This window comes from Labrus bergylta, chromosome 7 (genome assembly GCF_963930695.1).
Source record: "Labrus bergylta chromosome 7, fLabBer1.1, whole genome shotgun sequence".
Taxonomy (NCBI): domain Eukaryota; kingdom Metazoa; phylum Chordata; class Actinopteri; order Labriformes; family Labridae; genus Labrus; species Labrus bergylta.
Window position 1 is genome coordinate 5,498,595 of NC_089201.1, and position 15,133 is coordinate 5,513,727.

Below are 15,133 nucleotides of genomic sequence, written 5' to 3' on the forward strand. Positions count from 1 at the left end.
GCTCCAACACTCTCTGGTAGGCCGAGGAATGTTCCACTCCGAGGAGATGCTTTTCAGCTCCTTGGATTCGACGTCACTTCTAATTGCACGTTGATGTTTGTGCAAACCTCATGCCGAGGTCTGCTGCCAGGAAGGCCAGACAAGTATTCTAGCTGCTTTTAAATCCATCAGCGAAGAAAAAGTTCACGTCAAAACAGACCTTCAAACTATTTATTTGGATATATTTTCATGCTGAGTGGCTCGTGGGAAATATCTGAAATCTAAGCCAACATGCATCAATGCATTTTATTTAACGATGTTTTCCCAGGAGGACGAGAAAATCTTTTAGGATTCTTGACTTGTATATCTCGTTTTCTCAACGTAACAACTTTAAAAGTTAATTTTAGCCGTTATTTGTCTGCAGTTCTTTAAGGAGCAACATTTAATTCTGACACCTATTGTTTAAAATGGGTACTGCAGTCCATAAAACTGTCTCCCCCCGCCCCCTCCTCTCTAGAGTCCATGCTCACACAGGTTGCCATGTGGTGGACACTGAAGCTTCAGTGTTTATCCAGCTCTGCATGGGTCTGTAAACCTTTCTGTGTTCTAACCTCTCTCCATTTTTCAAAAGCATCTCCAATATTGATCCTAGTTTGAGCACGTTTCTGCTCGTGGAGCTTATTAGAAACATGCAGAGGCTTTTTAGGTCGGGTACAATCACTTCTATCTGAACCACTTCTCTTGACCGCTTCCATCACTGCAACACCTGTTGGTTTGACCTGATAACTGCTCTCATATCTGACAAACTGAGGGGCGTCCAAAACGGCTGTGTGGAGGGGCCTTAAAACCGCCTACCTTCTCTGGTCCAAACAAATCCAGAGCATTCAGGAGCAGAATCTAAAGTTAGAAGGAGGACATACTGACTGCTGCATTGTTGTCAGAGAAGCCAGCACTTCAACATAGCATGTTTCCTTAATGTCTGATCATATAGTAAGGTACCTTTATCATTTCACTCACTACACATCTTACTGATTGGATCTTTAAGAACAGGAAAAAACAATGTCATCACGCCTTGATCAAGAGATTAATGAGTCAAAATCTTGAGAAAACAACAGAAATGTACTGATGTATATGGTATATACAGATAAAGATGAAATGTATAGAGGTATGTCCGCTCAGGGTATTTCATGTTTCTACAAATTGATGATTGATAAATCTAAAACTCAAGCCCTGACTTATAAACGACCCGTACTGTTCCTAACTCGTGCCAAACTTTGACCCTTTGAAAATAATATTTCTATTTGGCATCACTGGAGACTTTAGAAACTCTCTCAGCTTGACTTTTTGCATGTTTGATGTTAGCTGTCGACAGGGACCTTTCTGATTATGTAGCTGATTTGTTTTGGATTTCCAACTCTTGAATGAGAAACATAAGGCTGCACTGATTGATAATATCTTGAATATATATTGGTCTGTTTTACTTTACATCTCGGGGAAACGTGTCGAGTCTGGAGCTTTCAGTGTTTCATCATAGAGCCTTAAATAATTCCTGACTTGCATGTTTCCAGCGGTTTCTTTTTACACTCTTATCTCGTGTCATAAAAACGTCCCTGAGTTGTGATTATGTGTCGTTCACCTGCTGCTTATCACAGCTTCTGATCGGGGGGAGTGATTAGTTTAAATCCCTGCTGAATTAAATTCTCATGCCACTTTAATCCAAACAACTTGTCCTCTCATTTGAAATCTAAACCCTGATAAAAAAAAGTTCTGGTGAGATTTTAACAACTGTGATACATCCAGGCTCTTCCCGTCTGCATGTTCTAATGTTGACTTGAACTGTGTTGCGTCCAATAACCTGCTCATGTGGTCAGATTCCTGCAATAATACGAGTGTTATCGGACGGCTGTGAGAGGGAGGTTATTGTTGTTTCAGGTGTGAGCGGGTGGAGGGTCGGATCTGGTGGAGGAGGAGGCCAGAGTGTTTTTGAAATGTTCAATTCTTACAGATTATTTCATGCAGTGTGAAAATTCCCATTTGCATCCTTATAATTGTCCAAAAAACATCATGCACAGACAACTTGAGGATGTCTTGAGTCCCTCTGGAAAGAGAGCTGTTCTGAACCATCATGCAGCTGCAAAAATGAGAAATGAGAAATGTAATATGTTAACCTCTTTAACCCCTGACTTGACCCCTCCCTTTGCTCCCCCAGGAGAGGCCTACATCAGACTGAACAAGCTGCCTGAAGCTGAACACTGGTACAGAGAGTCTCTGAGAGCCAAGCCGGACCACATCCCTGCACACCTGACCTACGGAAAGCTGCTGGCTATGACGGTAAGACCGGTGTCATCCCGTCTGGGTCTTACTTAGGGGGGCTTTAGAGGCCATGTGGTCGGAAAAGTAGTGTCAGAGTTGTCACTCCCTGGAAGAGCCTGGGTCTGTTGAAGGGGGGCGATGCTGTTTAGGTTGTAGGTAGGTAAGATAAAGAAGTTCTACATGTGGGTGTGGTGGGCAGTGAGAGCTAGCATGGAGGAGTGGGAGGGGGTCTGGGACACTGGAGCACACTGTCAAGTCTTGCTGAGGTGTCGTGGTACTAATCAGTGAAGGGAGGTTCTCACTTGACAACCCTGATGATGTCCTGGCTCTGGCGGCCCTTCACTCTACATGGTTGAGTCGTGCGGGGGGGGGGGGGCAGAAGGGGCCATGTGGGAGGGTAGGCAGTATCGGCGTTATCACTAACTTGCTAGCTTCCAATAATGAAATCTGGTTCTGTTGAAGGTGGAAATACTGTTTTGGTTGTGCTGGCATGTGGTAGATTATGTAATCCGTTGATTAACTAGATTTTAAAAAGCGAAGGTCTAAAAGGTTAGACACATTTTTTCTTGATTCAGACCTGTGATGTTGGAAACTATGACATATTTATGATACTTATCTTTTAAACTCACCATAAACTTGTGCAGATTATTTTTTATGAATGTCTTATCTAATATAATTTAACAAAGAACATACAACTGCTGCAGGTGTTAGCCTTTTTATTTCTCCCTTTAAAAGAGCTCAAGTCGTAAAGCTTTGAGTGATAATTATAATCAGTGTGTTGAATATTTACCCCAAGATTATCTGCACATGTCTTTCACATAGTTTAAATACCTCAGCTGCCTTCATACCAACATATATACTTAAACAAGTTCATTACTAGTTTATTCTGATGGGAAATCAATGATAATAACTACAACTGTAACATAAGTGAGACACCGAATGCTCCTTTGTTTTTTAACTTTGCAGCAGAGAGAAAAATACTGAGTCCGCGCACCAGAAGCTGCTCCAATTAAATTCAATTATATTAAACAGAAAAATCACCACATGTAATGTTTGTAGACACACCTCCACATTTATACAACCCCCGAGGTCACCTGACAGGTCATGTGATACCAAACCAGGAAAAATATACAAAAGAAGCAATGCAAGACATTCATGTTAAAACTCCAGCAGAAATAAACCTGCAGTAACCAGAGGATTAGAATAACTTGAATTGCATGACTGTAAACATCAGGAGAAATCGACATAATGGCATGTACAACAAGGAAAGAACGAAAAAAATCTGAAAAGAATAGCACATCAATATGCCACATTAGTCGGGAGGACCCACAGCATGTGGAAAAATACACCAAAATACAGAATAGACCCATCCACTGAGAGAAAACACTCTGCAGCAGAACATCTTTGTGGATCCAAACAAGAAAGAATTCTTTGATCCAAATGGCTTTAAGAAGTCACTATATGAGCTTTTATGATTCAAAGGTCTGGATTCAGGTTGTAAAGGGCCTGATAGTAACACTCCTTAATGCGGTCTGATATGAATCATTAATGGATGAGTAGGTAACCTTTCTCCTGCTGCCTCCTCCGTCTCTGACCTCGTGTCGACTAACTTTTTGCTTCTCTAACCTCTTCTCATTCTCTACCTGTACTCCCTCACTGCTTTTCACTTGCTCTTTATTGCGCCCCTTTTCATCACCGCTGGCTTTCATCGGCTCTCTCCGGCTTTTTACTGATGGTCGTAATGTTCTCCTGCAGTCTCTACAGTTAATCAATAGTGTGTGGGTGAGGCAGAGAGCGGGGAGCGATCGGCAGAGAGGGAGCCTGAGAGACAGACGAGAGCAGGCAGTAATGTTGTGTCTCTCAGGACGTTCAGAATAAGACTGCTCGATCCAAACTTTTGTCCTAGCTGCCCTTTTTCTGCCAATGGAACTTTCTACTAGGTCGTAATAAGTAGCTCAACAAAAAGTTACTTCTGATCAGGAGCATGTGTGTTATGTTGCTCTGCAGTGTAAAGAATTTAAAATCTCAGAACACTGTAAAGAAATAAGTGCAGCATTTTCCAGGACAGCAGAGATAACATCCTCTCCGGGTCACACAGCTGATCTGGGGTTCGAAGAACCAAAGAAACAGGCGTCTGTGTGGGGCGGTCTCGGGGGGGCCGGAGCAGTTTCCAGAGTCTTGAGTTTACGACGTGGTGGTCATGTGGTCGGGTCACGCCGTCATCCGTTACAGATCGCAGCGAGATAGACGTGCTTGGAGTCAAGGCGGCGGGGAGGATTAGTCATCGCTGAAAAAGGACGGTCACAAGAGAAATAAACAAATTACAAAAGAGAGTGACGGAGGGTCAAAAGAAGGGTGGAGGCCGTCTACCCAGCTGACCCTGTCTGAGTCTGAGTCCTGATGAATAATAATCTCAGAGAGGCCTCACCTTCTGGAAACAAAAACAGTGATTTCCTTATCTTTAATAACTTTATATTGTGTTTCATTACTAATGAGTAAGAAAGAATGTTACTGGAGCATCATTAGTTCAGACTGACCGAATAAAAAACATCTTTTAAAGTTATATTTCCCTTCTTTCTGTTAATGCCAAAAGGAATTTAATAAAATATGTTCAATAAAAGATCAATATGAAGCTACTGATCTTTCTACCATCTACCTTCATTCATGCTTTATCTTTTCTGCAGCTGTTGGCTCAGTGGTACAGTCGGTCGTCTCACAACCAAAAGGTCGGGGGTTCGATCAGATGTGTCCTCGGGCAAGACCCTTAACCCCATGTTGCTCCCGCTGCTTTTGCCAGCGTTGTGTGAATGTGTCCCTGGGCAAGACACTAACTTCTGTAGAACTGACAGTGGTGTAAGTTAAAGTCTGGGCACATCTTGTGTTCTTTAGAGCTCCCTGTGATAGTTAGTACAGCCTGTAGGGCATGAAACATGAAAGAAAACAAAGAGGAAAACACAACAAGATGCAAAACGAAACTTATGAATTGACGATTTAAAATAAATCAAATGTGAAAGAATTTGTAAGGAAAGAAAATACAGCAAAAAGAAAATGTAGAAGTAAAATTTAAGTCAAATCAGGAAGGCGATGAAAGTATGTTTTGATAATCGCTTTTCATCTGAAGCTCTCTCATTAGTCTGTATTTACCTGTACATTTCTCATAAAATAAAAAAGTGCATGTTGTTTTGTGTTTGTGGCTCAATAAGACCGCCAGAACAAACTCTGTCAAGCATTCCTGCAGCTGCAGATCGCTTGTGTGTCTCCATGGAGCTCAGAACCTCTAGACTGATTCAACCCTCTGATCGACGGTCAGTGTAGAAAATAGTTCTGCTGCCTCCTTCGTTAAAACATGCTGGTGGAGCTGACATGAAGTCCCCGATGTACAAAAGCCACTGGAAAAAAAATCTGAAAAGCAAACTGTGTCAACGAGGAGAGTCTGTAGGGAAGAACACAAATCTGTACAGGACAGTGTTCAGACTTGGGGAAGAAATCAGTGGGCTGTGAACTGAAGCTCATTTTATTTAAGACAGTGTTATTGATTCTGCAGGAGAGTGGAGATCAAACCTGCAGGGATGCATATCTGTTGAGCTCTGACCATGATGGATGATAGAGGGGGTTAGAGGGGCTCCCATGACCCTTTGAGGGGAAATAATGCCATCAGAGGAGGACAGTTTAGAGCCACTCTATCCTCCTAAGCCTCTTTTATACACAAGAAAAATGAGAAGTGAGAAAAGGTTTGAAATTGAAATGTGCTGTAAACTACATTCTGGAAAGGATAGCTTTCAATGTATGCTCTTCAAGTTGTGGCTATGGCTTCTGTTTTTGATGACGGCGATATTAAAGCATGATTAAAACCAGTGTGTGGAAGTTAAGCAGCCTCTCTCACCCTCTCTCCTGTTGCACAGCTGTGAGTGCTGAAGACGCTTCAGATAGTGTCAGAGGATTTGAGGTTCAGATCCCTGCAGGAGAGGTGCGGAGACTGTGAGATAAGGTTTTGCCGTCGGGGTCAGAGACAGGTGAGAGGAGGGAGAGATGGCGCTGAGCTGGTAGCTGAGGCGCACAGAGCAGAGGGCGGCTGTGATTTATGGATGAGGGAAGGATGAAAAAGAAAAGGAAGAGAGAGTTAATAAAACAGATCAGTATCGACCCTCCCCCCCATCACACTGACCCCTCCACACCTCAGCTGACTCCCCCAGGGGGATCAGGATGTGTTTCATGCTCTCAGTACACACCACGGGTCAGAGATGGACACGGACGCCTTGATGCTTTTATTGGATTCAGTCATCTTCTTGTCATTTCCTCTGCTAATGTAAAGCAGGCTGCATCCATAATCACCTCAGCGTCCACAGAGCGGAGCTACATCTGCAGCTTATCTGATGCTTTTCAGCAGATTGAAGGATTTGAAGCATGCACCAATAAGCTCAGCATGTGTGTGACAAAGGGAGGATGTGATATTGACACAATGAGCAGGCTAGAATGAGACATGTATACAGTTAATGAAATGTGTGTTTGGAAGGACCATTGGCGTTTTGTTATTTACGTCTTTTATCATTTCTTAGGAGGGGCATTTAATCCAACAAAGAGTACAGTCCTGTCAAAACATGTGGAAACTGAGAGACAGTAAAGAAGCTGGCTCTGGGTTCCTCTGACCCTCATGTTTGTGGATTTAACTAATACCTGTCACAAAGCGCTGCATCGCAGAGCAGCTTGCAGAGTTGTAGATTTGTTAGCACACGCTGGAGATCTGCACCTAAAAGTGAGAGAGTCAGTGAGTAACTTTTCTTTACAGATGGTTGCAGATGGTTTTCCTTTCAGGCATGTGCAACACATTGGCTTTATTCTGATTCCCCTCTTCTCACCACACGATGCATCTCCTGTTGCAACACAGACCACATGTGGATGAAGGAGAGTGCAACACTCAGAGAGAAAGAAAAAAAAAACAATTTGAGGTAAATAGCATTTGACAAAAAACCAAACCTGATCTGAACACTGAAAATGTTTGGAACCAGAAGAAACCTCCCCTGAACACAAAGATATTTGATAAAAAAAAAACATGATCTCTCCCTGTCAGTGTTAGAAATACTTGACATAATAAGTTGTTGAAAAGTTGCCTCACATATGGAGAAAATGTTGGTCAAAGGAGATGAGGAAATGTAAAAGTGTTGGGCACAAATGTTTGTTGGCTTTTTGAATGATTGCGCCATAATATTAAAGGCTTTTTAAGTATTTCATTCCTCAGTTATACATTTTTCATGTTTGGAGTGCCCAGTTTCCCTCTTTTTTCTGTGTTGACTCATGTACGGTTGCCATGATTTAAAGGTCACATATTCTGTAAAATGTTCTTCTAACTCTAATATGTGTCTCTAGTCTGTCTACAAACCCCCCAATTATGAGAGAAGTCCATCCTCTCCGTCTTTTCTCTGCTCCACGTTTTAGAAAATGTGTGTTTAAACAGGCCATTTGGAGATTTTCCCTTCATGACATCACAAAGGGCAGTAACCCCTCCCCCAGGTGAGTGACACTCCCACAGCTAGGTGTTTGTTCTGCCCTCTGAGTCTGCCTTCTCACTGTAAACAATAGGACATGGAGCAAGAAAGCCGAAGCCACTCAAGCCCTTCCAGAGAGGGGGCGTGGTCAGACATCCTCATTTACACTTAAAGGTACAGACACAGAAACAGCCTGTTCTGAGCAGGGCTGAAATAGAGGAGTTTATAGACATGATCAAATACAGGATCAGAGTGGATTTAGAGCAAGACACTTCACAGACATGTTTTGGGGAGCTCTGAGACTTATTTAAACTTGTTAAAAAAGAAGATAATATGTGACCTTTAAGGTCGCAGAGGAAAAGCAGGTAAATTGAGCGTCAGTGCTGGCTGTGTTTCTCGGTTGTTCATCGAGACATGAAGGTAAACTAAATGAGTTTTAATCCAGACATTTGAAGATGAAAGTGAATTCAGTTTCCGCTTCAAGGAGGTTGGACAGAGTATTAATATAACAAGTGGTGTAACAAATTGCTTCCCTGGGGATTAATAAGAACTCTAACAACATTTCCTCTCAGACGAGTAATGAGGAATGAGCTTCTTGTTACCTTTCTTTTTTAAGCTCTTCACACATGCTGTCATCCAAATCCTCCATTGTTTCAACTCATTGTGCGTCAGTTGAACTCTGAGGTTTTCACAAACACACGCAGGTCTATGTGATTATAACAGCAGCTGGCCCTTTAAACGTGTGCATTCCTACATCTGTGAATACGTGTATAAAAACACAGAGTTGATGCTGTTCATGCTGAAGCTGCTGGGATCATTCCTTGGCACCATCCGCTCCATCAAACATACTGAGCACAGGCTTGATTTTCTGCAGCATGTAAGGAAACACCGCTCCGATATTTACAGTAGAAATGATGTATTTATTGAATCTTCAACTCTCTAAATGTGTGCGCCTGACTGAGTAAACAGTCATTAATGCAGCTCTGTACTGTTTGGACTGGAGCCCGTTCCTCTGCTTGAATAAACGGAAGTCTTTGCTGATTTTCTGAACATTGTTTTTCCTGGCTTAAACGATCTCTGTTTCATTTTTTTGACCTTTTCTGATCAATTGACACTTTACGTCATGCCGTCATAACCTTGGTGCGACTCCAGGTCATCCATTATTCATGTAAAAACATTGTCTTTAATTAAACACTACACTAATGGTGGCATTGTTAATGCAGCAAAAAAACATCAGCTCGTACAGCTGAGTGCACATTGTTAATTGTTAAAGAGATGACATCTGGTGCCCAACTGAGTGCAGAGATGTGTCAAGAGTCCCAGCTGGCACATCTATTGGCCAGCTGCTCGTTTCTGTGTGAGCTGTGATTGGTTACGTGTCACTGTCTAAAGGACCTGAGGGAGCTGTGGAGGTCCACAGGGCTCCAGTGATCCTTGTCCTCATCATGCTCTGCTCACCTTTCCATCACTGATTCATTTATCTCTCTGCAGGCTTAAAAAAAAAAAACACTCCACACTGATAAAAACCAGAACGGCCTGATCCACTAATTATAGACTGGGGCTGCTAGTATCTCCAAAAATGTGCACATCATTTGCTGCTTCTTTCTGCTCCGTCTCAAGGTCTTTTTCACAAACATAACGCACTGAAAATGTTCAGACACAAACACACCCGACAGGTTGTCCTGCTCCGTGCAGTTTGCTCATGTTTTGCGTCTGAATGTTGAGAGAAGTTATCTGCATCTTCACTCTGAGAGGAGCTGAGATGCAGGTGATTCAAGTTATTTCTGAGTGAAGGGAAACATTGTAAGACAGGCCCCGAAAAACATCAGTGTCATCATTAATACAAAGTGTCCTCCCTGATTGGACCAAACTAAAACAGCACTTACACTCCTCCAGATCGAGCTGCTGACAGCCCCGTTCTGATTTCATCTTCAGTCATATTTAGTGACTGTATGGGGCGCTGGTGGTGCAGTGGTTAGTGCGTGCGCCCCATATAGTAGTATGTAGTATTTGTATTTGTGTTCTGTAGTCCTCTTAGCCGGCGGCCCAGGTTCAAATCCAACGTGTGGCTCCCTACCGCATCCTCTCTCCCTGATTTCCGACTCTATCCACTGTCCTATCTTTCCAATAAGACACAAAAAAGCCAAAAAATACATCTTTATAATTACTGACTGTATTTTAAGATAATTTATCTTTGAAGACATGCAGAGGCAGAGTTGTTCTCCTGATCTATGGAAAGTTTGCATGTGACATCTCTAACAAATACTGCGGGCGCGGTCATCGACAACTCCCAGCAGACGGTCATATTTTCACTCCAGCTCCGTTTGACTGAAAGCGTCTCTGTTTGTAATCCTGATTCCTTTTGCAACGAGGTTCATTTGCATAGAAAATGGAAAAATCATCCCATGGTTCATTTAATTAAATGCAAACTGCAACAGTGCACAGAGACGCTGTTTGCTCTGCGGCCCAGTTAGGGATGCATTTAACCCTTTTGTGTGTGTGTTTTGTGAAGTAGACAGTGTCATTTTGACTCAAGTTTAGTGGGTGCAAAAGCTGAAGAATCCTACTGTGAATGTGTGTGTGTGAGCACTGTGCACCTGTGCATGCTTATGTCAAGCTAAATACAACTTTAGATAAATGATGAAGCTCACAGTTTCTCCGTCATCCTGTCTCTTTCCTCTCCTCCCTCCCTCTCTCTCTCTCTCTCTCTCTCTCTCTGTCTTGTTGCACAGTGGTCAGGCCACACACCCTGCAAACCTGCGGTTCTGCTCTGGAAGTGTTATTGCACAGATAAAAGTGTGTAATGAATGTGCCTTTGCCCTGTGTGCCAGTTGTGCCAAGCATGACAACGTGTCCACGGACGGGACGACACTCGAGCTTGAAAGAAAAACACTGGTGGTCCGTGTGTTTCATGTCTGTTTATGAAGATTTATTGTTAAAGTAGGCCTGCGGTTTGCAGAGGGACATTAGCTTTACTCCGAGGTATTTTGGCCCTTGAGCTGAGTGTGGTGTTTTTATAATGAGTCGTTTTGAGGAGCGGTTGAAACAATAATTCCTCTGTGTTTAATCCGTCTCCCTCAGGGCCAGAAAGCAGAAGCAGAGAGGTACTTCCTGAAGGCCATCCAACTGGATCCCACTAAAGGCAACTGTTACATGCATTACGGTGAGTACACTCTTTCAAATTCCAAACTTTTTAAAATGTGACATTTCCTGACTTGACTCTTGAATCCTCACGCATAATATTTTGGCAATCGAGCTCGTGTTAGCTGCGAATGTTTGCACAAAGGCAGGAACTGAGAGGTTCAGGGAGGCTGTTGGGACAACAAACTTTTCTGACCCTTTCTTCAACTCTTCCTCCGATCATCTATGGTGTTGCTCTGTACGTGCAGCAGAGAGGATGATTTCCTCACATTGTTCCCTTTCAATTGATGAAAACGTGATGGAACGTGACAATTTCAGCATTCCTCATCTTTTCTTATTCCCGTGTGAATCACACATGACCTCTCAACGCTGTCACAGTGAGACGGAGTAGAAGCTGACGAGTTGATCACTTCATCCCTCTGAAGCTTCTCATGATGAACCGATGTGTCCGCTCGCTAGCACTGCAGCAGCCTGTACAGTATGTGACATTTAGAGCGATCGATACTGCAGGTTAAAGGTGGACTCTGGTGTTTTCTTGACGTACAGTTTGTCCAGGTTGTCACATGTAAAGGTTAATGACTCTGTAAAGAGCAGATGAACAGTATCGATGGAAATAAGTGAAGAGTGTCATTACAGAGATAGAGAGAACAGGATATTGATTGATATGAGGTGAGGCATCCAGATTATGATTTCTAAATCCCCAGTTTGTGGTTCTACCACATTCTCTTCTTGTTTTGGTACAGGAAACCATGGCAACTGAAACAGAGCGTAATATTTTGGAGTTGGAGCTGAGAAATATTGAGAAGAAGTTGATTTGACCGCAATTAGCGTTCTTTATTCTGCAGAATTTTAAAAATGGAGGCGATACTGGAAATGTTGTGAATGCAGGAAATACGATGCTACCCAGCGGACCAATCACAGGGCTTTTGTTCGTTTCAATGTGTAGTAACATCTTTTAGGCTCAGTATGCAGCCTTCTGCAAAGGTACCAGAGTTTCACCCCCAATTTCAACATGCTCCTTACGCGCCGTGGTCGGTCAGCGCCACGGTTTTGCTCAGTCTGTGATGCACGCCCTGCCCCACTGGATCCATGTCTGGAATGTGTGCTCAGCAGAATGCAGCCATGATCAGCTGTACACACATCACATGAGAACTACAAGATCACACAAGATTTTTAAGAGAAAAACGTGCTAACAACATGTTGCTTTGTCTTTCTGAGGATGCTTTGTTGTTCAGTTGGTGCTTGTTTTGACGTCACGTTGTAAGTCGTGAGTCTGTATATTGTGTTTTATTTTGAAATTGCGCGTATTTAGAGTATGTGGAAATTGGGGATTACACAAACATGTGCCGTACATTCCACACGCAGACGTATAAATCAGGCTTTAACAGTGCCAGATTTCAGAATGTAAAAGAATCATCTCTGCAGTCCTTTTCTACCAGAGAGGAACATGTATACATACTCACTGCTGTTGGCCGATCTCAGTGTCTCTTGTACCTTTTTGAATGAAGGATCATATTGAATTGTGAGGTACTTGGGTATTTAAAAATGTCAATCAAATCACTGAATCATTAAACCTATTATAATATTAAACCTTGAAAAAAAGATCAGGCCAGGCTAGGAGGATTGGTTTAACCTTTTCAGTCTGTCTGAAGATCTCAAAACGTACCGGAAACTCCACACGATGAAAACAGAAGGTAGAGAAAGAGCTGCACAGATGCTGAACTTTGTGGACTTTGTTGAACACAAAGGAACTCATCACACAAGAAGACGGTTTGAACCTTTTTCACCTCTGGGAGACCCAAAAAGTCAGACGGTGTCTTAGACAGTGGTGCGCTTTATATTCTGATTTTATGGTGTATGTCACATATTGAAATACGGAAAGGCAATGGAATAATAAACGCAGAGGCTGTCTTTCCTTTATAACTCATAGACCTTTTTTATTCATATATTATAAAACCCTCCATAGCTGCAGAGGTGTTTGTACCCTGCAGCTATTTAACACTCTTTAAGTCTGAGCTCTCACTTTACACATGTCTCTCCCCTCAGGCTTTTACTCACAGCTTCAGTTTCATCCACAGTTATTAAGAAAAACATGCTTAGGTTCATATAGTGGTTTAGCATCCTGGTTCAGCGTCGGGGCTAACCAAGGTCAACAGGGAATTCATTCCTCTCCAAATCTGGCCCTTACCGAGGGGTCCGCCCTTAGTTCATGGCCTCGTCAGTGCTCCCTCTCATCCAGGAGGTCCACTGAGGTGAACCGCCAACACAGCCGCGCCCGAAAATGAGACGCAAACCGCTTGTGAGAAAAAACATTTTCATTTTTTAAAAGAGGCAGATCCATCAAAGTTTGCTAATCTGAACAAATGAGTCTGAGAGATTGCCAAAGATGATGGTATGTTGCACTGATATCTCGTGTTTCAGGAGATTATTTCAGGGCCAGACGAGGCCGACCCTCGTCTCAGCCAAAGGCAACACTCACAGACTGTGTATCCCTCGGCAGCTCAGCGGGGATCCCCTCAGCGTTTTAATAGAGCTGCTGTTCTCTCCCGCCCTCACAGGTCAGTTTTTGTTGGAAGAGTCGCGGCTGCTGGAAGCTGCAGAGATGGCAGAGAAAGCCGCACGCCTCGACAGCGGGGAGTTTGACGTGGTGTTCAGTGCAGCACACATGCTCAGGTGAGTGAGTGAATGGAATTATTCCTGTACTTTACTTTACATGTGATGGTTTCCCCAGCCCCCAGCCGATGCACAATCTCACTGAATATATATTGCATTTGTTCGTGGAGGAGATGGGTGGGCTGCAGTTTTCCATGGCTGAGTAGAGTATGAGCTCTACTGTCTGCAGGGTTTATCCACCGGCTTACGCTACTCCTCAGCTGCTGTGATTTACTTGGCTGTTCTTTGTAATCCTCTTCTCTCGCTGCAGTGCCAACCCCAGAGCTGCTGGTTTGTCTTAGCATGCTGTGCAGCTATGCATCTTCATATGCTCTCTCTCACTCTCTCTTTGCCTCCCTCCCTTCTCTGTCTCACTCTCTCGCTCTGTCGGCTCTGGCTCGTGTTTGAAAGTCTGCCTCCAAATCAGTGCACGCTTGAGCTGATGAGCCTGAGCGGCAGAGCTTTAGCAGCCCACAAGCTGTTGTGTTTCTGAACACGAGCCATGAGTGGAAATTAGTAAATACAGCCATGTGCCAGCTTACAGTATGCCGCCCCGCTAACTGAATAAACCTACACATTTTTACAGTACGACCCAGAGTGAAGATTTCCTTCTTTTAAGAACTCTTAGGCAACACAGGATTTTCCTGTTGCTGCTCTCAGCTGAGAGGATGTTGTTCTGTAAAGAGTTTTTTTTAGAGGGAAATATCTTGATTCTCTTTCTCACCATTAGTAACGTGAGAAAATCAATGCTGCTTTCATGATGCGAAAGCCAGCAGGTAATTGAAGTAGTTTGTTTAATACTGGAAGCAGGGGGGAAACAGCCAGGTCCCTAGAACAGCCAATAATTAACACCTTGTAATAAGTTGTTGGTCAAAGCTTTTCAAAAACAGAAAAATGACTTGTTGGGTTGGAGACTCCAGGAGGATTTTGTGCCTGAAGCCAAGAACAAGTCCTACACATGTGCTACCGTCACATCATTAAAACAGTTTAAAGATACAAGCCAGTCAGAAAAAACGTTCTCTGTTGGACAAATCTGGAGATTCAGACTGATTTTCTGAACGTTTGCACTTCACTCGGTCCGATCCCCACACAGCTGATCTGCTGTGGTTGTCTCTCTCCCTGGTCGAGGTAACATCACATTCATGTTTATAGTTCCAGACCAACTAAGACAACCGTTCCTGTGAAATGTTTTGCAAGTTTCCAAAGTATCCTTCTGCGTTGTGTTTTGCTTGTCTGGCTTGAATACACTGCTCCACGCTGCCCTCTATTGTTGCAACTTTTGTTCTGTATTCTAAATGAACACAGTGAACAGAAACAGGAAGCTCCGCCCGTATCCGTATCATATCTGACGTCGAGCGTAGCTCAGCCTTGGAGGTACATTTGTAACAGTGATCGTCACATGAGGGGTAAACATTTTCTCAGTGTCTTTAATATGAAGACTCTTAAGCCCATATCTTAAAAAAAAAAAAAAAAAAAAGGTTATTTTTGGGCTTTTTATGACTTTATAATTAGAGAGATGGGTCAGTGGATAGAGTGATAAATCAGGGAGAGAGAGAGAGAGAGGA

General features: G+C 43.1%; 1 protein-coding gene across 1 annotated transcript in view; it reads left to right on the forward strand.

Moving 5' to 3' along the window:
* Positions 1 to 15,133, forward strand: part of tmtc2b (transmembrane O-mannosyltransferase targeting cadherins 2b) — a 111,625-nt gene that overhangs the window by 81,338 nt on the left and 15,154 nt on the right. Inside the window, exons 8-10 of the mRNA XM_020639801.3 lie at positions 2,189 to 2,310; positions 10,857 to 10,938; positions 13,475 to 13,589. Of these exons, the coding sequence (XP_020495457.2) occupies positions 2,189 to 2,310; positions 10,857 to 10,938; positions 13,475 to 13,589 (319 nt within the window). The remainder of the gene's footprint in view (positions 1 to 2,188; positions 2,311 to 10,856; positions 10,939 to 13,474; positions 13,590 to 15,133) is intronic.